This window comes from Bufo gargarizans, chromosome 4 (assembly GCF_014858855.1).
Source record: "Bufo gargarizans isolate SCDJY-AF-19 chromosome 4, ASM1485885v1, whole genome shotgun sequence".
NCBI classification, from domain to species: domain Eukaryota; kingdom Metazoa; phylum Chordata; class Amphibia; order Anura; family Bufonidae; genus Bufo; species Bufo gargarizans.
In genome coordinates this window covers 425,924,428-425,944,636 of record NC_058083.1, presented here as the reverse complement: position 1 = coordinate 425,944,636, position 20,209 = coordinate 425,924,428, and the positions used below count along the sequence as shown (strand labels likewise).

At 41.9% G+C, this 20,209-nt stretch overlaps 1 protein-coding gene across 12 annotated transcripts in view; it reads left to right on the top strand.

Moving 5' to 3' along the window:
* The window catches only part of AFDN (afadin, adherens junction formation factor), a 296,787-nt gene that overhangs the window by 132,052 nt on the left and 144,526 nt on the right, over positions 1 to 20,209 (top strand). For 9 of the 12 annotated variants that reach the window (XM_044289638.1, XM_044289639.1, XM_044289644.1 and 6 more), the window contains exons 15-17: positions 6,762 to 6,782; positions 7,409 to 7,554; positions 15,828 to 15,922. In XM_044289638.1, coding sequence (XP_044145573.1) covers positions 6,762 to 6,782; positions 7,409 to 7,554; positions 15,828 to 15,922 — 262 coding nt within the window. The remainder of the gene's footprint in view (positions 1 to 6,761; positions 6,783 to 7,408; positions 7,555 to 15,827; positions 15,923 to 20,209) is intronic. The other 3 variants (XM_044289640.1, XM_044289647.1, XM_044289641.1) reach the window with 1 other exon arrangement.

Genomic DNA, 20,209 nt, shown 5'->3' with positions numbered 1-20,209 from the left:
CACAGCCCGATTTTTTTTTTTTTTTTTTTTTTTTTTTTTTTTTTTTTTTTTTTTTTTTGGGACTTTCAGAGAATAACTTATTAAGGCTATTTCACATCAGTGTTTTTCCTTTCATTGTCATTGGGGACAAAACTGAACCGGATGCACTCTGTACCGTTCGGTTGCGTTCCCATGCCAGACAGAAAAACGATGCAAGCAGACAGATCTGCTTTGAAACACAATGTAAGTCAATGGTGCTGGATCTGTTTTCTTGGACACAAAAGAAAACTGATCCGGCGCCTATTGACTTAAAATGATTTTAGTGCCGGATCCGTCAAGGCCATTTTAGAGATGATACAAGCGGATTCATTCATAACAAATGCAGCCCGTTGTATTATCCTAACAGAAGCAAATACGCAGATGTGAAAGTAGCCTTAAGGTATTGCAAATCCAAGTAATATATGGAAATTCCCCCCCACCCCCCTCATACTTTTTAGTTGGTTAAATTAGACCTATACAAATTTGCATATATTTACTAAGAAAATTAAGTTATTTAAAAAAACGTTTTTTTTCCTATTTTAACTGCAGTGTGATATAGATAGATAGATAGATAGATAGATAGATAGATAGATAGATAGATAGATAGATAGATAGAGATAGATAGATATAGATAGATATAGATATAGATATACTCACACTCTAATACTTTTTACATTTTTGAGCAGTTTAGAAGACTTAATTTTTAACAAGTTTCCAGGGCACACAGGTTTCAGAGTGATTGATTGAAAACACCCAAAGCGTCAACATTTTGAATTCTAGTCCCCTTAGCATACTCATCTAGGGGTGTAGTGAGTGGTTTTTGTCCAAAAGTTTTTGGTAGAAATTACTGACCAGCAAGTGAAAAAATAAAAAATTGCATTTTTTCCATGTGTCCTTTCAATGTCATATTGTTTGCACGATGGAAGTAAAATAAATAAATATGGGGTGCATTTCTTAATCACCTGTGTATAAATAAGTATAAATATATGTCTTGTCTAAGGGCCACCTAAACAAGTGACACTTTCATTAATTGACCCAGCCATTTGCCAAAATCTTGTATGGAATAGCTCCAGCGTATGCCAATGAGTCCCCATTTTCATGAGCCCGCCTGCTGCTAATTTATATGGGGGGGAAAAACTGTCGATCAAAGACAGGTGGGCGGAGCTCTTGGTATTTTATAAGTGAGGGCAGCAGAAAACTGGTGACTCAATACCTTTTAAGCCAACTGCGAATCCATTGGAATTCAGGATTAAGTCCAATTTTGGTAACTCTTTATGTGGAACTGTATTCTAGGCTTTAATGGAATCCAGATAGATAATATCCATGGCACTACCTTCAGCCAACACAAGTGACAAAAGTCACAATAGTTTAACATGATGTACCCTCAGTAAAGCCATTCTGTTTTGGATCCAACAAGTTATTGGTTGTTAGATGGACAATTAGCTGCTTCTGTTTAGTTTTTATAATTTTTACTGCTACTACAATCTAACTGGCCTGCAGTTATCAGCCATTTTCTCTACTACCCTTCTTATGGATAGTAACAACTTTGGCTATTCTCCAGTCATCAAGAAGATCACTTGTTAAAAGGGATTGGTTATAAATCAGTGAGAGGTGCAGCAATCAGATTGCTGCTCCCTGATGTGGATACTGTATGGACCCATTGCCTTTTTTAACTTCAAACATGCAAGTTGACCTAAAACATTTAGTCTTTAACAACACTGGAGCTTAACTTTTAGACTAGGTCTACACAACGACATTTGTCGCGCAACGTTTTGTTGCTCGGCAATTTTTATAATGGCAGTCTATGGTGTCGCACTGCAACATACTGCGACGCAACAGTCGCAGAAAATCCGTTTGAGATGGATTTTTCTGCGACTGTCGCATGTTGCAGTGCGACACCTTAGACTGCTATTATAAAAATTGTTCTGACCCCTGCTCCTCCTATTATGATTTATAATGTGGTGTGTCCCTGCAATACCTTTGATCTAAGGAATTGTTCTGACAGTCCGTCAGTGTAATTCAGGAGCTACAGCTCTGGCAGGAGCACACAGTATTATATAAATCATTATAATGCTGTGCAATCCTATCAGAGGAGCAGAGAGCAGAACGGGAAGTCATGCGAACACATGCAGCACGTTTCTTGCAATGAACTTGCTCCTATGAGTCTGGCCTGGTATAATGTTCATGTGTTAAAAGGAGAACTAAACTCTGACGAGACACAAATGCATTTAATCAATAGAGTGCACATAGCCATGTCTTATAAGGTACTCTTCAAGCAGCTGTCATAAGCTGTTTAGGAAAGAACTTCCTTTTCCCCATTCTTCTCCATCTTCAGCTAAGGAAAGGCTTCAGTGATAGGCAAACTGCGGCTCTCCAGCTGTTGCAGAACTACAACTCCCAGCATGCAAAGACTGCCTACAGCTTTCAGTCTACAGCAGGGCATAGTGGGCGTTGTAGTATTGCAACAGCTGGAGAGCCGCAGTTTGCCTATCACTGGGCTAGATGAATGTGCCTAATGTAACACACATACAGAACGGGAAGTTCAGGAGAGGGGCGGGGCTTAAGCATCCACACTTTAACAGTCCCTGCCCATGGTCCCCACAGCCACTTTCTCTCCCAATCCTGAGACCCATTATCTGCCTCCAAGCCTTTTTAACTTGCTCATTCCACTCCAGCCAATTTCATTTTACCCCATTTACCCATCAGTGCTATAGACCGCCCATCTGTACCAGTGACGTCACCAGGCTCACTTCTAGGCGGAAGTCCCCGCTTAGCATAGTGATGTGATGTCCGGTATGTCACCAGCAGTTAACAAACACAGGCTTGTGCTAAATGATGCAGTGTGACAAGTTGGAGCAAAGAAATGCTCTGATGCTACACATACACTCACCTAAAGAATTATTAGGAACACCTGTTCTATTTCTCATTAATGCGATTATCTAGTCAACCAATCACATGGCAGTTGCTTCAATGCATGTAGGGTTGTGGTCCTGGTCAAGACAATCTCCTGAACTCCAAACTGAATGTCAGAATGGGAAAGAAAGGTGATTTAAGCAATTTTGAGCGTGGCATGGTTGTTGGTGCCAGACGGGCCGGTCTGAGTATTTCACAATCTGCTCAGTTACTGGGATTTTCACGCACAACCATTTCTAGGGTTTACAAAGAATGGTGTGAAAAGGGAAAAACATCCAGTATGCGGCAGTCCTGTGGGCGAAAATGCCTTGTTGCTGCTAGAGGTCAGAGGAGAATGGGCCGACTGATTCAAGCTGATAGAAGAGCAACGTTGACTGAAATAACCACTCGTTACAACCGAGGTATGCAGCAAAGCATTTGTGAAGCCACAACATGCACAACCTTGAGGCGGATGGGCTACAACAGCAGAAGACCCCACCGGGTACCACTCATCTCCACTACAAATAGGAAAAAGAGGCTACAATTTGTACGAGCTCACCAAAATTTGACTGTTGAAGACTGGAAAAATGTTGCCTGGTCTGATGAGTCTCGATTTCTGTTGAGACATTCAAATGGTAGAGTCCGAATTTGGCGTTAACAGAATGATAACATGTATCCATCATGCCTTGTTACCACTGTGCAGGCTGGTGGTGTACTGGTGTGGGGGATGTTTTCTGAGCACACTTTAGGCCCCTTAGCGCCAATTGGCCATAGTTTAAATGCCACGGGCTACCTGAGCATTGTTTCTGACCATGTCCATCCCTTCATGACCATCATGTACCCATCCTCTGATGGCTACTTCCAGCAGGATAATGCACCATGTCACAAAGCTCAAATAATTTCAAATTGGTTTCTTGAACATGACAGAGTTCACTGTACTAAAATGGCCCCCACAGTCACCAGATCTCAACCCAATAGAGCATCTTTGGGATGTGTTGGGATGGGAGCTTCGTGCCCTGGATGTGCATCCCTCAAATCTCCAACTGCAAGATGCTATCCTATCAATATGGGCCAACATTTCTAAAGAATGCTATCAGCACCTTGTTGAATCAATGCCACGTAGAGTTAAGGCAGTTCTGAAGGCAAAAGGGGGTCCAACACCGTATTAGTATGGTGTTCCTAGTAATTCTTTAGGTGAGTGTATATAGTAAAATAATATAGAGCTTTTATCCAGTGCTCAACCCGTAGAGCCCCACTAAAGGGTGTATTTTTCTAAACAGTCACTTATAGTTTCACTGTACTGATACGTCAAGGTTTCTGCAAATGTCATGTAATGTCAGCAATTGTTTTGCTGACTGATGACAGAACATCATTGTCTGAAAAGAGATGGTGTGTATGTTTTTCATCCTATTGGTGAAAGAGCTTTACTCAAGATATTTCTTCTGGTGTCATTTAAACATGTATGCCCACTAACTATAGCAACCAATATGGACTAAAATGTGTATGGCTATATCTGCCAAGTAATTGTTCATCAGATAATTGTTCAACAGCCAGCAACCTACTTCTGTCCGTGTATGGCCACCTTTTAGATTAAAATTAGGAGAACAGTTTGTTTGAGTATCTTTTATATAGAAAGTCCAATGTTATCTGTAGGATATATATCTTAACATAAGAAGCCAGCCTAAATACATTACCTATAAAATCACCAGTAAAACAATGTAAGCTGACAGTATCACAATGGTTATACATACACAGCGACTAAATATTACTCTGATATATACACAACTCACAAAAAGTTAGGGATATTTTAGGTAAAATTTATGGAAAATGTAAAAAGTTCACTCTACAGTGTCATTATAACATAAAAGTAGGGTTTTTAAGTAGAAGCAAGCAATAGAGATTTCCTAATCTCAAACTATTCATTGAAACAAAAGCCCACAGTGGTGGGTATACCAACACAAAACAGTCTCAATAACTTGTCAAGTGGCCTTGAGCATAAATTGCAGGTCAACAGCGACGTCTCATGCTGTTCACTAGTTGACTTACTGTCTGCTGTTGCATGACATCCCATTGTTCTTGAAGGGTGTCCCTCAGGTCATTGAGGTTCTGGGTAACAGTTAAGAGCCTCTACATGGCAACTCGGCTGATCCTGGCGGAAATCATTTCTGCTCTGCGTGAATTGACTTTAATCAGTGAACAACACTAAGGTTCATTGATCCCTCATGCAGTGTAGAATCTCCCTGACCCATGCAAGATGATGATGATGCCTGTGGTCAGGTACACTTGCGGGTGATATAAACACAGACCATTCTGATGAAAATGGTTTTGAGTGGTCTGATGTGACACTTGGGTACCTATAACCTACCTTAAATGTGACTGGAGTTGTCTGGCAGTGTTCTTCTGGTTCCACAGGGTATTGTTCACAATGAAGTGGTCATCAGTATGGGATGTTTCCACTTCTATGCCTTTCTGTGACTCTTCCAGACTCTCTGAATGGGCTCATTCAGACGGCCATATGATATTATTTTTATTTATTTTTTGCATTTTAGATGCTGCTCCATTACATTCTCTGGGGCCTTTTCTTCCACTGCACGGCTCAGCAAAACAAATGAAACATGTCCTTTACTTGTCAGCGAAAATCAGGACATGGAGGACATGGCCCCATTGAAGTCTATGGGTCAGAAAAAAAAATTGTCAGCAGAAAAAGATCCACATTTTTGCAGACAGCATGCAGCCGTCTGAATGAGCCCAGTCTCTGTTGCAACCTGCTGATGACATGCTGTGACACACTATAAGCTCAGTGGCCACTTCCGTCTGAAAACATCCTGCTTGAAGCCTTGTTGATCATTTGTTAGGAGTCGTCTTGGTCTCATGATGTCAAAATGTGAACCTCATAATGAGGAGGACTGTTTAAATACCAGTTCTAAATGAACCAGGAAATGAATTGGGCGATTCATGGATCAAACACCTGTTGTGAATTTTGCTGTTAAGCTCCTTGTTAGAGAACAGCAAGTTGTGCAAAAAGTACTGAACATTGAACAGTTGGACATGTGCATTCAAACGTTTAGAGAGGGTCACATCAAGTTCACCTGTAAAGGTTAGAGTGCATTTTAGGTTCATCCTGAAATTTCACCCATAAACCAAATATCCTTAACATTTTGTGAGCAGTGTATGTATATGTACATATGACCAAAAACTACACATAGCCTATCAGAAATTGCCAGACTGCACAGAGATTAATTATAAATACTTTATGAAATAGTGACTAAAAAGGTATGAAAAACAGTGCAGGGAAAGTCGCATCACTAGATGAATCCACAAAGGGTAAAGTACACATTACAATAGTCACTGCTGACAATCTAAAAAGCATCGACAATAGCATCATTTAACAAAGCCACCAATAAATGACCCATAATGCGAGTCTGTCTAGGTTGGCATCATCCTGGACAGAGACTTGCATTATGGGTAAGTCATTACTGGCTTTGTTACATGCTGCTATTGTAGATGCTTTTTATATGGTCAGCAGTGACTCTTGTAAGTTATTTACCCTTTGTGGTCTCTTGCGGGTTTTAATGCCTGTAAGATATATAGTACACTTTTGACCATTTATAGGTAAGTCTCTGTTCCTGCTAGAGTCTTCACTTCACCTGGTAATGCATAATTTGAGGCTGTGCTGGGTCCATCATGCAGAGGATCTGAACAGTAGCCCTTTGTCTATTAGTAAACAGAGCCTGACCTAATGGAAATGGCATTTTACCTTCTGAGCTGTACTTATTCATATCTTGTCTGTAATATTTGTTTACAAGTTTCTTTCTCTGTTTTGCTTGATTTCCTCATCTGTTTTTCTACAGGAAGTAGACCAGGGTGACCAGGTAGGATATGGCAAACCCAACTACTTCAGCTTAGCTCAGTCTCATGCTGCTTTCATATATGACTACAATATTCTTTTATAAATGGGTGGACTGAACAGTTCATTACACTCATTCGGCGACTGGGGTTGTGCTGTACTAAAAATTCTTTTTTGACTGTGATTTTTTGGCATCCCATAATCCTCTGCTTAATGCACTGCAATGTGGATATAATACAATTTTTTTTTTTTGTTGTTTTTTCTTTTTTTAATACCTTTCTTTTTTTCTGGTTCCTATTTCTTGGGTCTCATCTAACCTGGCCCAGTATTCTTATGGTTGAGAAATGTGATAAACCAGTACCAAGTATTTGTTGCTGAGCACTTTGGGGCATAATGTATTTGCTTGGGGACACATGTTCTAATTACCAGATCTGTCATTACTTTCCACCTGAATTAACGGACTTGCATTTTAACACATTCATACATGTAGATTTAAAAATGTATATATAAAAAAACCTGTCTGGTTACTAGCGCATGTAGTGGTACTGGTTTATCTATGGTAACCTTTCTCTCATTTAGAAGGATGTAAACTGTTAGTGTTATATTTGAGAAATATATTTGGCTTTTTTCTTTTTTTTTCTATTTATGCAGAAGCAAAAAAATATTGCTGGAGCACTCGCTTTCTGGATGGCAAATGCATCAGAGTTACTTAACTTTATAAAGCAAGACCGAGATCTCAGTCGAATCACATTAGATGCTCAAGATGTGTTGGCACACTTGGTTCAGATGGCATTCAAGTAAGAATTTTTACTTTATGTTCTATGTTTTGGACTTTCGAGGTTAACTGGAAATTAATTTGTCATACCTATTTAGTTATCTGACCTTTTCCAGCTGCTGTTGTATGTTATAATTTGTGTTATTGGCTGCTGTAGCTTTTTGCTAGTAATAAAACAGTGAATCATATTGCAGCAGGTGTCTCATGCCATCTTGTATGCGCCAACTTCTATCAGCCCCTGGTTTAACACCTTCCTCTTGCCCAAGAACAATCCTGAGACATTCCCTGCTTAGAAGCAGCCCTGTATTATGTCACTATACAGAAAATAATAATAAAGATCATCTCTGCTTTAGGAGTTCTGTGTTATATAAATTTTTACAGCAATTTGTTTAAATAGTTCTGATAGCTATATGTGTAATGTTTGCACAGAGTGGCATGTAACCCAAAGCAATGGGAGGAAATCTGTGAGAGGTAAGGCATGCTGTGCTGCCCTATTCATCAAAAGTGTCTCTGAGAAATTGATCTGGTTGCCCATAGCAACCATTTATATTTACAAAGCCATCTAAGAATTGAAACTTAAACCGAGATTGCCTTTTGCTCTAACACTTTTTGCCCTGGCTGGCTGAATGATCCTGCCACATACAGGGCGGATTCTAGCTTTTCTGCTGTTGGAGAAAAATTGAGATTGAACCCCCTCCCCCTTCCCAGTGCCAAATTCTTAATCCAACGCCTCCCCCAAATCTACTATGTGGATGGATATAGCACTGTGTGTATACAGTGCTATGAAAAATACTGAAGAATTCAGAACTACTTTCCTATTGCATTCAGTGATGTCTCCTCTGATGTAGATGTTCTCTTTCCTCATCTGACATGATGACTTCTTTAAGCCACGTCTTATCTCTGCAGAGTTTGCCACTCGGGCATCTTAGGTTCCTCACTTTTCCTTTATCCTCATGCCTCAACATGGCTATCATGCTGCTACCCCAATACTGTGCCTGCTGTGCTCCCAAATAGCCACAAAGAATATACTGGAAAAAATTAAAATGCCATTGTGTAATAGTGCTCCCGAAAGTCCCACCAATAGTAATTTTGACACAGTGCCTTCATTAGTAACTGTGCTCCCAATTGGGATAATTCTCCCCAAGAGCGCTCCTATTAGTAGCATTGCTCTCCATATTGTGCCCAATAATGATAATGCTGCCTATAGTGCCCCAGTAGCAATAAAGACATTCTGTAAGGCACCACTATAGAGTCCTCAGTAGTCATAAGGCTGCGTATAGTGTCCCTAGTAGTTGATGCATCCCTATAATACCCCTAGTATTTAATATGCCTCATATAGTAGCCCCAGTAGTTAGAATGCCTTCTGTAGTGCACCCTGTAGTTATAAAGCCCTCCTGTAGTGCCTCCAGAAGTTCTATTGCCCCCTGTAGTTATAATGCTCTCTGTAGGGCTAGTATGTATACCACCCTTCTGTAGTGCTTCATGTTTTATAATGACCCTTCTAGTGCCAGTGTGTATATTCCTCCCTTGTACTCCCCCCAGCAGTACCGACATATATTAAATAAAGAAAAATACTCGCCTGACACCTGCTCCATGCCATGTGATACAGGCTACAGGTCTCTTGCGGCTTGAGTTTCCACATTACATCGCAGGTGGGCGCAATGACATTATGACCTCCTGTGCTGGTCTCACGTGGCATGTTGACAGCACTGCTGCTTAGACAGCACTGTTGGGCATTAGCACTGTGTTATTTACACAGTGCTTAATTAGCGTTATTCAATCTTTTAATGCGTTTTTAAATTCTCTCCCCTCCCCGACGCACCTGTGGCGTCAAGCATACTTACCTGCTCCCTGTGTCTCTGTTCCAGCTCCTTCGGTCCACTGCTCTCTTGTCCCTGCAGGGGTCATGTGGGCCACTGCAGTTTAGCATGTGTCCTCTATACGTGCCAGATTACATGCATTCATCAGAGTGCAGCAAAGAGTGGTGGACTGAAGGAGCTAGTACTCAGCGTTGGGGAACGGGTAAGTATGCTTGACTCCACAGGTAAGCCAGGGAGGATGATGTAAAGGCAACCGGTCATCATGAAAATGCAATGTAAGGAAGAGGCTGTCACGATCTTGCCCGATTCCCCAGGTGGCAGTACCTGATCAGACCGGGATCACGTACCAGCAGTCAATTGGGACAAGTACCGACACTACACACCCTATCGACTTTGATCACTCTGCTTCCAACAATCTTCCAGATTGCACGGAAGATCAAATTGTTGCCGGTTCCTTCTAACAACTAAAAAACTTCTGAGATTCACATTTTAAAGCAAACAGGTAGCTGAAAATTAGGAACTCTAATTGCCTTAAAAAAAATATTTGCCTGTGCTAGGTTAAATAATTGGTTTTAATAAAAATTGAAAGATGTCAAAAAAACAGACGCATACAAATATACACAGAACAGTTTTTAAAATAAAAAGTATGAAAAAAAATCCCTGATGCCTACTTTACCCACACAGAGACTTGCAGCTATCGAGTCCTGAGGCAAGACAGAAAGACACAGATCCTCATTCAATCAGATTGGCCTCAAAATGGGGAACCCGGTACAATCTGCTATGTCCAATTTATAAGAATTGGTCCAGGCAGTCTGTAAACCCGCCTTTAGGGTGTGACATATGGGTTTGCTGTGACTTTTATGACCAGTCAAACGCTGAAATCTGGTCTAAAATTGCTTTCTGCCCGTAACTCTACACAGGAGAATGCCCGCCCGATAATTGTGGGCTCATTTTTCAGCTCTCAGTATTGGGGTGACAGGGACACCAATCAGAAGAACTGATTTTCTGAGCCTGGATTTTACGTACGTGGGTGGTTTTGGTATGTGTGGCACAGTCACCTCCTGACCGTTAAAATGGCGTACCTCAATAATCTCTATTGACCTGTATCTTCGCGTTATGCCCGGAGTAAGATTTTTGGATTTTCCCAATGACAGCGAGGTGTGGAGAGCTGTTTGCCCCCACCCTCCGGAAGCGTGCCTCTATCATAAAGTAATAAACACCTTTTGAAGCTGTCCACTATACAGTAGGGCTGCACGATATGGGAATTTTGTGCGATTGCGATTAGGGCCCTAAAAATTGCGATAGCGATATGCGATGCAATATTTTAAGGGAATTGTGCTAGAGGTCTATTTGCTTGGATTTTCCCATATGAGCCGCTGACGAAGCTGGGTATGACATAGTTATGGGGGGATCTGTGGATGGCGCTGTTATGTGGGGGAGGGGGAATCTGTGGATGGCGCTGTTATGTGGGGGGGGGGGGGATCTGTGGATGGCGCTGTTATGTGGGGGGGGATCTGTGGATGGCGCTGTTATGTGGGGGGGGATGTGTGGAGGACGCTTATGTGGGGGGGATGTGTGGAGGACGCTTATGTGGGGGGGGATGTGTGGAGGACGCTTATGTGGGGGGGGGGATGTGTGGAGGACGCTTATGTGGGGGGGGGGGGATGTGTGGAGGACGCTTATGTGGGGGGGGGGGATGTGTGGAGGACGCTTATGTGGGGGGGGGATGTGTGGAGGACGCTTATGTGGGGGGATGTGGTGGAGGACACTGTTGTGGGGGGATGTGGTGGCGGACACTGTTGTGGGGGGATGTGGTGGAGGACACTGTTGTGGGGGGATGTGGTGGAGGACACTGTTGTGGGGGGATGTGGTGGAGGACACTGTTGTGGGGGGATGTGGTGGAGGACACTGTTGTGGGGGGATGTGGTGGAGGACACTGTTGTGGGGGGATGTGGTGGAGGACACTGTTGTGGGGGGATGTGGTGGAGGACACTGTTGTGGGGGGATGTGTGCTATGACGCATAGGGCCATGAGGGGCGCCAGCATAAGAGACACACACAGCATCTTATGATGGTCCTATGTGTCCCCTCATGTGTCCTAAACTGCGCACATAACTGGCTTTGTGTGTAAAGTATTTTACTACTGTGTGAAACAAGCTCTCTTCTATTGATAAAATGGCCAGCCTCTGTACTCACTTTCACTATGAATGCACTGCACTGCATCGAGCGGCAGCGAGCTGGCCGGCCGGCGCGTGACTGATGTCACTTAGCTCCTCCCACTTAATTCAGGAAGCAGGAGTGTGACTAAGTGACGTCAGTCACGCGCCAGCTTGCTGCTGCAGTGCATTCATAGTGACAGTGAGTACAGAGGCTGGCCATTTTATCAATAGGAGAGAGCTTGTTTCACACAGTAGTAAAATACTTTACACACATAGCCAGTTATGTGCGCAGGGCCCCTTCATATATACTTCATATATAATCGCAGCATTTTCGGGTCGGCCAAATCGCCATATCGCATTTGGCGATTATCGCGATTCGATTATTTTTTCGATATATCGTGCAGCCTTACTATGCAGGCATGTTTATATAAAGTGGAGGCCAGTGATCGTTGTCACCTCTGGCGGTGGTCTGGTTTTGGATGTGGGGGAAGATGGAGAGGAGAGACAGTTATTTGTTTGAATAAGGGGGAGCTCCGAGTCAGAGAAGGGATAGTTATTTGTTTGAATAAGGAGGCGCTCCGAGTCCCCAGAACACAGGCCAGCACTCCTGCCTGGTGTGCCACAGAGGCATCATGCTATAGAGCAGGAGGAGCTGACCAGTTTAATATAGTTTATAGGAAAATATTCAGTAAAACTTAAGTTCCTAATTGTTCTGGGCTTTGAAGTCTAGGAGGTGGTCCTATCACCAATGGACAGCCTTCCCTCTATGGCTGTGTATACAAAGGTAGCTGTTAATCACTGATAGGACCTCTTCCTTGACTTCAAAGTCTAGAATGAGCAGAAATATAAATGTATAAATTACAAGTTTTACTGAATCTTTTCCCCCCAAACTATATATCAATCCACTCAGCTCCTCCTGCTCTAACATTCTGCCTGTATCTCAAACACTGCACAATTTTCCCTTTTAAAAACTTGTTAAAGGAAACGTGTCACCAAAAATGTTATCTGCCAGTTAAAACCAAATGGTGACACATCTCCTTTTTTTCTAATCTGTTTTAATTTTATGATTGTAGATTTTTATTTATTTTATTTCCTGGGGCTGCTATTTTGCCTGAGCTGTTCATAACAGCATTTACATAGCATTAAAAAAATTGGGAGAGTTTTCTAGGCATGCTCTGACCTGTGCAGAGGTAACTGTACAAGGAAAGAATAGATCAGCTTTGACAATCGCCTATTGTGAACAGTCGTGAGGTGTTATTACAGGCAGGATTAGAATGAGTTAACTGCAGTAAAGTGATCTGTACAGACCAAGAAGTGGCGCCAATTATTAGACATAGTGCCCAGTGCAAAAACTGCAGGATTTGTGGTTTTAGGTTAAAAAAAAAATAAAAATAACAATGAGCAGTTTTATCATAATGCATTCTGAATGGAGAGCAATCCGATCAGGATGCATCGGGATGTCTTCAGTTCAGTCTTTTTGCCTTTTCAGGATGGAGATAATACCGCAGCATGCTGCAGTATTATCTCTATCCAAAATTCCGGAACACTTGCCATTTTTTCCTATTGACATGCATTAATTTCGGATCAGTTTTTGCGGCCTGCGCATGTTCAGACTGCAAAATATGTGGGGAAAAAAAAATATGCCGGATCTGTTTTTCCGGATGACACTGCAGAGTATTAAAATGCATTTGCCATCAGTTTGCATACGGTACGTTTTGACGGATCCAGCAGGCACTTCCGGCGACGTAACTGCCTGCTGGAATCCTCTGCCGCAAGTGTGAGAGTACCCATAGGTCCCTTTCACACGAGCGAGTTTTCCGCGCGGGTGAGATGCGTGACTTGAACGCATAGCACACACACACTGAATCCTGACCCATTCATTTTAATGGGTCTGTGTACATGAGCGTTGTTTTTCACGCATCAGTTCTGCGTTGCGTGAAAATAGCAGCATGTTCTATATTCTGCGTTTTTCACGCAGCCCTGGCCCCATAGAAGTGAATGGAGCTGTATGAAAAACGCATTGCATCTGCAAGCAAGTGCGGGTGCGATGCATTTTTCACTGATGGTTGCTAAGAGATGTTGTTTGTAAACCTTCAGTTTTTTATCACGCACGTGAAAAACACATTGCACCCACGCGGAAAAAATTGAACTGAACGCAATGTCAGACAAAACTGACTGTACTTTCTTGCAAAATAGTGTGCGTTTCACTGAACGCATCCTGAGCCAATCTGTTACGCCCGTGTGAACCCAGCCTTAAATTTAGACCTTTTTGTACGCCTTCCTAATTTTTTGCCACTTTTTATTCTAGGTTTTTATTTTTTCTGAACTAAAATGAAAGAAATACTATATAAGTGTGGTATTGTGGTAATCACATTAACCTGTAGACTAAAGGTAACATGTCAATTTTACCACATAAAGCACCATAAAAAAAAGGCCAAATTGTGTTTTAGTTTTTTTCCAATCCCATGCCATTTGGAATTTTTTCCCCTCCTTACTACTACATTGTATGCAACTGTAAATGGTACTATTGAAACCCAATATGACCACAGGGGACACCCGTGAATTAGTAACTCTATACAAGCTCCCGAGTGTAACAGTGAAAAAACAAGAGAACGGAGCTCATAGTACCAAAAGTAAAAAATATGCTTTTATTGTAAAATTATTAAAAAGTGTGTGTGTGTTTATATATACAGTACAGACCAAAAGTTTGGACACACCTTCTCATTCAAAGAGTTTTCTTTATTTTTATGACTATGAAAATTGTAGATTCACACTGAAGGCATCAAAACTATGAATTAACACATGTGGAATTATATACATAACAAAAAAGTGTGAAACAGAAAATATGTCATATTCTAGGTTCTTCAAAGTAGACACCTTTTTGCTTTGATTACTGCTTTGCACACTCTTGGAATTCTCTTGTTGAGCTTCAAGAGGTAGTCACCTGAAATGGTCTTCCAACAGTCTTGAAGGAGTTCCCAGAGATACTTAGCACTTGTTGGCCCTTTTGCCTTCACTCTGCGGTCCAGCTCACCCCAAACCATCTTGATTAGGTTCAGGTCCGATGACTGTGGAGGCCAGGTCATCTGGTGCAGCACCCCATCACTATAATATGCTATATATATATCTCTATCAATAAAAAGTATGCAGTGCAATGACCAGAGAGCAATGTAATGACCTTAATACACAGGTGAGTCAACAGTGAAACGTAAGTGAATCGGCACAGCAGTGAGAAAAGGGGGTTTGTTTTGCTGGTGTAATACAAGAACGTAAAAAACAAACCACAGTAAGACCAGGTGTGGTATATCACCAGAGTCAAATGCTGTGTAGGTAGTAAAGGAGCAGAGACGGGTGATATAGCACACAGTCTTTTTTGGCGAGTCTTTGTTCTTCTTTTACCTATACGGCATTTGACCCAGGATATTTCTTAGGCTACTTTCACACTAGCGTTCGATCCGTCTGCATTATATTGGCAAAAAAAAAAGTGTGAAATTAGCCTGAGCGGATCCGTCCAGACTTTTACATTGAAAGTCAATGGGGGACGGATCCGTTTGAAGATTGAGCCATATTGTGGCATCTTCAAACGGATCCGTCCCCATTGACTTACATTGTAAGTCTGGACGGATCCGCTCACCTCCGCACGGCCAGGCGGACACCCAAACGCTGCAGAGGCTGAACGCCGCCAGACTGATGCAGTCTGAGCGGATCCGCATCCATTCAGACTGCATCAGGGCTGGACGGAAGCGTTCGGGTCCGCTCGTGAGCCCCTTCAAACGGAGCTCACGAGCGGACAGCCGAACGCTAGTGTGAAACTAGCCTTACCTAGACTTTATTGCGGTTTGCTCTTATTTAATCTATGCGGCACTTGCAATGCAAACCTTGCTGTAGTTTTTCTGCCGTGTAGGATTACTTTTGACTGCTGACTCATCTATCATTTAGGTTGTAGTTTTTGGTCATTGGCTGGTCATTGTACCGTATATACTCTATTCCATTGATCACTATCTTTCACATTCGATACGTGTGCTATCCCAGGGTGGCGCTCTTTTTCTGTCTCTATTCCCTTTTTAACGGCATATTACTGATTGCTTCGTATATATACTTTTTAATCATCTTACAATAAAATTATATTTTTATTATTGGTACTATGAGCTCTGTTCTCTTGTTTCTTGCCTATTTATAAAGATGTATATTATCATACTTTAGCACACATAGGTACAAATGGTGACACAGGTTTAAATTTGTTATTGTTCTTTGTATTTGTTTACCATATATTTAAAATAAATCTCCATTTATTTTTTTTTACCCCTTCTTATCTAGATATTTGGTGCATTGTTTGCAGTTGGAGCTGAGCAACTACATGTCTACATTTTTAGATGATCCAGAAGAAAACCACTCTCAAAGACCTAACATAGGTTAGAAACCACTACCAAAGTGAAATCATTTTATCATGTTTAAAGGGGTATTCCAGTCTTCCAACTGCCGGACACTGAATTATCCATATGCTGAGGTTGCTGCACATGTGCATGACTCTCTCCAGTAAACAAGCAAGCAATAATAGGTTTGCCTCACATTGGCAAGTAGCAGTGTTTGTGTACAGCTGTCTTAATAGAAGTATATGGTCCCCTGTTCTCCAGATAAATGTGGCGTATCTTTACCCCTTTAAACATTTATTTTTGCTAGAACTGTTGTACAAATAATTTGTATGTATCGTAATCCACTACCTTGTATAATTCAAACATTGTTGTTTTTTGGCACTGTAGGGGTTGTATACTAAGAGCCAAGGACATGATCATATTTTTTTTTATTAAAGGGATTTTCCCATGTCAACATCCCTAGGAATGCCAAGTGTTGTGGGTTGCACCTCTGGGACTCTCTTCTATCTCCAGAGCGCACTCTGCTATTTTATGAAAGTCAAGTTCCCATAGCAGTGAATGGAGAGAGAGACACACAAGCACTGCCACCTCTTCATTCACTTCTATGGGGCTGCTAGAAATAGCTGCGCTGACACAGGGCCATTTTTGGAACTCCCATAATGGTGATTGAGGGAAGAGCAGGCACCACCCCATTTTGGTGGCCTGTTCTGGAGAGGAGTCCAAGAGAGGTGAGACTCTTACCTATCTGACATTTGACATAGCCTAACTATATTACACAAATGTTGAGATGACAAAACCCCTCTAAATGTACTTTTTTTTTATTTTTTTTTTATAGAATTTCTGTTCATTTTTATATAATCTTTTTTTTTCCCATATCCCTGAGCCATAGACTGAGAACTGAACTCAGAAGGTAATTCAGTATAGTTCTGTACGGGTAATCCAGGTACCTGTACAGAACAGTAAGTTTTATCATTTTATTAGGCCTGTACAATTTTGTGTTTTTGGTGAAAAATTCTGAAAAAGAATTTAACATATAACAGAATGTAAACAATAGGTCATTTTGCAATGGATCGGTATGATTACAGTGATACCAGATTTATATAGTTATGTTTAACCCTTCATGTATTATCACATACAAGTACATAATAATGTGTGAGGGCTTGTATGGAGCAGGCTGCAGCTGTGGCTGGTTGCTGTTTATTACAGCAGACAACTAGCCGTACTGACTGGGGAAGGCAATCATGCCGAACGCAGTTATTTAACCCCTCAGGTGCTGCAGTAAGAGATTGTAGTCTCTGTAAGGTAAGGCAGAGGGATGCTGCTTCCTCTGACTTCCAGTCGGAGACCCCGCTGGGCTCTGATTGGTTACCATGACAGCCCGCGGCCTGATGAGGCTTCCTGCTGCTGTCATATTAATCTGCCTGCTGAGCTATACACGAGGCATAGCTCAGCAGAGAGTCCGGCAGACTTCCATTCACTCTAATAGTTTTTATTTATTTTTTATGTAAAAATAAATAAATAAAAATACTAAAAGTTTAAATCGCCCCCTTTCCCAGTTTAACATATAAACAATAGAAAAGTTTACATTAGGTATTGACACATCCAAAAATGTCCACACTATTAAAATATGAAAATAATTTCTGTGAAATTGAAAAACACAATTTGCCATTTTTGTCACCTTGTCCCACCCAAAAAAAATGAATTACAGTGATCTAAAAGTCATATGTACCACAAAAATGGTAGCAGTAAAAACTACAGTACAGTTTTTTATATGGGTTTTATTTCTTTAAAAGTAGTAAAAATAAAAACTATACTAGTCTGGTATCGCTGTAATCATATAGGAATGCCATTTTAGAACACTGAACACCACAATGTTAAAACCCCCTAAAAATAAACTCTGTGGAATTTTTATTTTTATTTTTTCTCAATTTTACGCTAGATTTATTTTTTTCCAATGTAAGACATATTAACATAGTTTGTAAGGCTGAAAAAAAAATACATCTTTCCATCCAGTTCAGCCTGTAATCCTGCAATTTGATCTAGAGGAAGGCAGTGAGTGACACAGGAGGAAGTCAATTCTACTCTATTCCAGATCATCCTCCACTCCTCAAGTGAAAGAGTGCAATCTAAAATAGTCTCCCATTTGATCATATACTCATGCTTAGCGAAGTCCCCTGGTGGAGCCTGAGCGCAAAAAGACGGAACATCCACGTGCGCACAGAGAATGGCTGACTTGCCGTTCCTGGAGGCTATCAGCGCAAAATGAAATCCCCATCCATATGGGATTTTCTTCTCTCTTAGGCCCCATGCACACAACCGTGGTTTTTTTTTTTAAGGTCCGCAAAAACGGGGTCCGTGATCCGTGTTTTTTTTTTTTTTGTCCGTGGGTCTTCCTTGATTTTTGGAGGATCCACGGACATGAAGAAAAAGTCGTTTTGGTGTCCGTCTGGCCGTGCGGAGCCAAACGGATCCGTCCTGAATTACAATGCAAGTCAATGGGGACGGATCCGTGTGACGTTGTGGCTGCAAAACAGTGCATTTTCCCATTCTTCCACGGACCCATTGAAAGTCAGTGGGTCTCCGGAAAACGGCACAACGGCCACAGATGCCCACAACGGTCGTGTGCATGAGGCCTTAAGCAGACAAGTAGTGGCTGCAGGCTCTTCCTCTTCTGTAGTGTCAGCCACAAGAGGTCCTGATACATTTGGACCATAGCACCATGAAAGTAAATGGATCGCAGCAGATCAGCTTTGGCCATAATACTTTTCTTTTAACTGGAAGTCATGAACACAGCATATCGCATCACGTGGCTGGGCAGAAGAGGATTTGGGGTGCAATGCCCTATGAGCTCGATCCAATGTTATAACTTGCGGCTGGGGAGCACCTAGTATCATATTAAAAAAGTTCTGTCATAGTAACTTGCAGATTCTCATCTGTGGTCGGTTCAGGAAGGCCCCTAATTCAGGTATTGTTTCTGCTCCCTCTATTGTCGAGATCTCCTTAATGGCGTGTATTTTCCCGTATAGTATGGGAGTGAGCCGTAATAGCCAACTGTAGATGGGCAACATATCTGCGGGTCTCATCATGATTCGATTCTACAGTGTCAGTCCGAGCAGACATTTGTTTAGGATCTTGCCTTAAAGAGGAAATTTCAGATTTGCAAGCACTCCTCATCTCTGTCAACAGCGCCTTGAAATATTCCTTGGTAGGCAGGTGTTGTAAGATTTAGTGAAGTAAATTGGATGTCTGTGAAGACTGCTGCATCTTCTCATCTCCTTCGTCCACATAGTCTGACAACTGCTCCCAATTTGCGCGATCCCCCTCAGTGCTCATTTGGGAATGCACTGGATCATTAAGGTTGATGGGAGGGTTCTGCCCAGTTACGGCACCACTTTGATGGCATGGCGGCTTGCCTGGGATGTTTTGCCGCGAGTTTCGGCGGCATGACAGTGTCCAAACAGGGACGACTGGGTGATCCCAAGACTGCCCCTTCTGGGTTCCCCCTTTTGTGTATAGGAGGTCTGGGGACAAATTCCCCCACCAATGGGGATAGGAGAGAGGCGGTCGGGCTCTGTACCTCTATGTGTGCTGTATTTGGTTGCAGAGGACGCGCACACTTCCCCACCACACTGTCGTCAGGTGTCCAGACCGGAAGCAGGCCACAATCAGTGGACGAAGGCGCCAAACGCTGTGTAAAATAAGAATCTAACGTGGAGGACCTCAGGTGGGTGACCGGAACAGTGCTGGGTGATCTTGGGTGCGTTTTCTTCCCCATAAAATAAAAGCATATGAATCTCCGTGGTTTAATAGTGCGGCGTTGCTCGGCACTTAGGCTGCCATCTCTGCAGATGTCCAGGCCACGCCCCCTTGTATGAGTTTTTGATCCCTTTTAAAGAATTTTGGGGGAAAAAGTTGAAGCAACCAAAAATTATTAAGCCATTTCAATTTTTTGCCGTTACAGTGTTGGATATAACACCACAAGATAAAAAAATATATAACTTATAAATATTTCAAGGTAATTACAAGGTCATTTTGGACCTGTTCATTACAATGTTTTTTTTGTCATTTTTTTTAATATGTAAAAGGGAGATTTTAAAGGGAGTCTGTTACCTCGTTTTCACCAGTATAACAGCATTGCCCTACTGAAAATGGCAAGCACATTCCAAACATACCTGTGTCTACTTAGTGTCTTTATTCCATGTCCAGGAACAGTACTTTTATTCTGCTGGAAAACTGCTTAGTTATGTGAAGTCTCGCAAGACTTCGAAGTAATAACTTTGGCTCATCATAGCCAATGCATTCTAATACTGTACGGAGCTCCTTCTC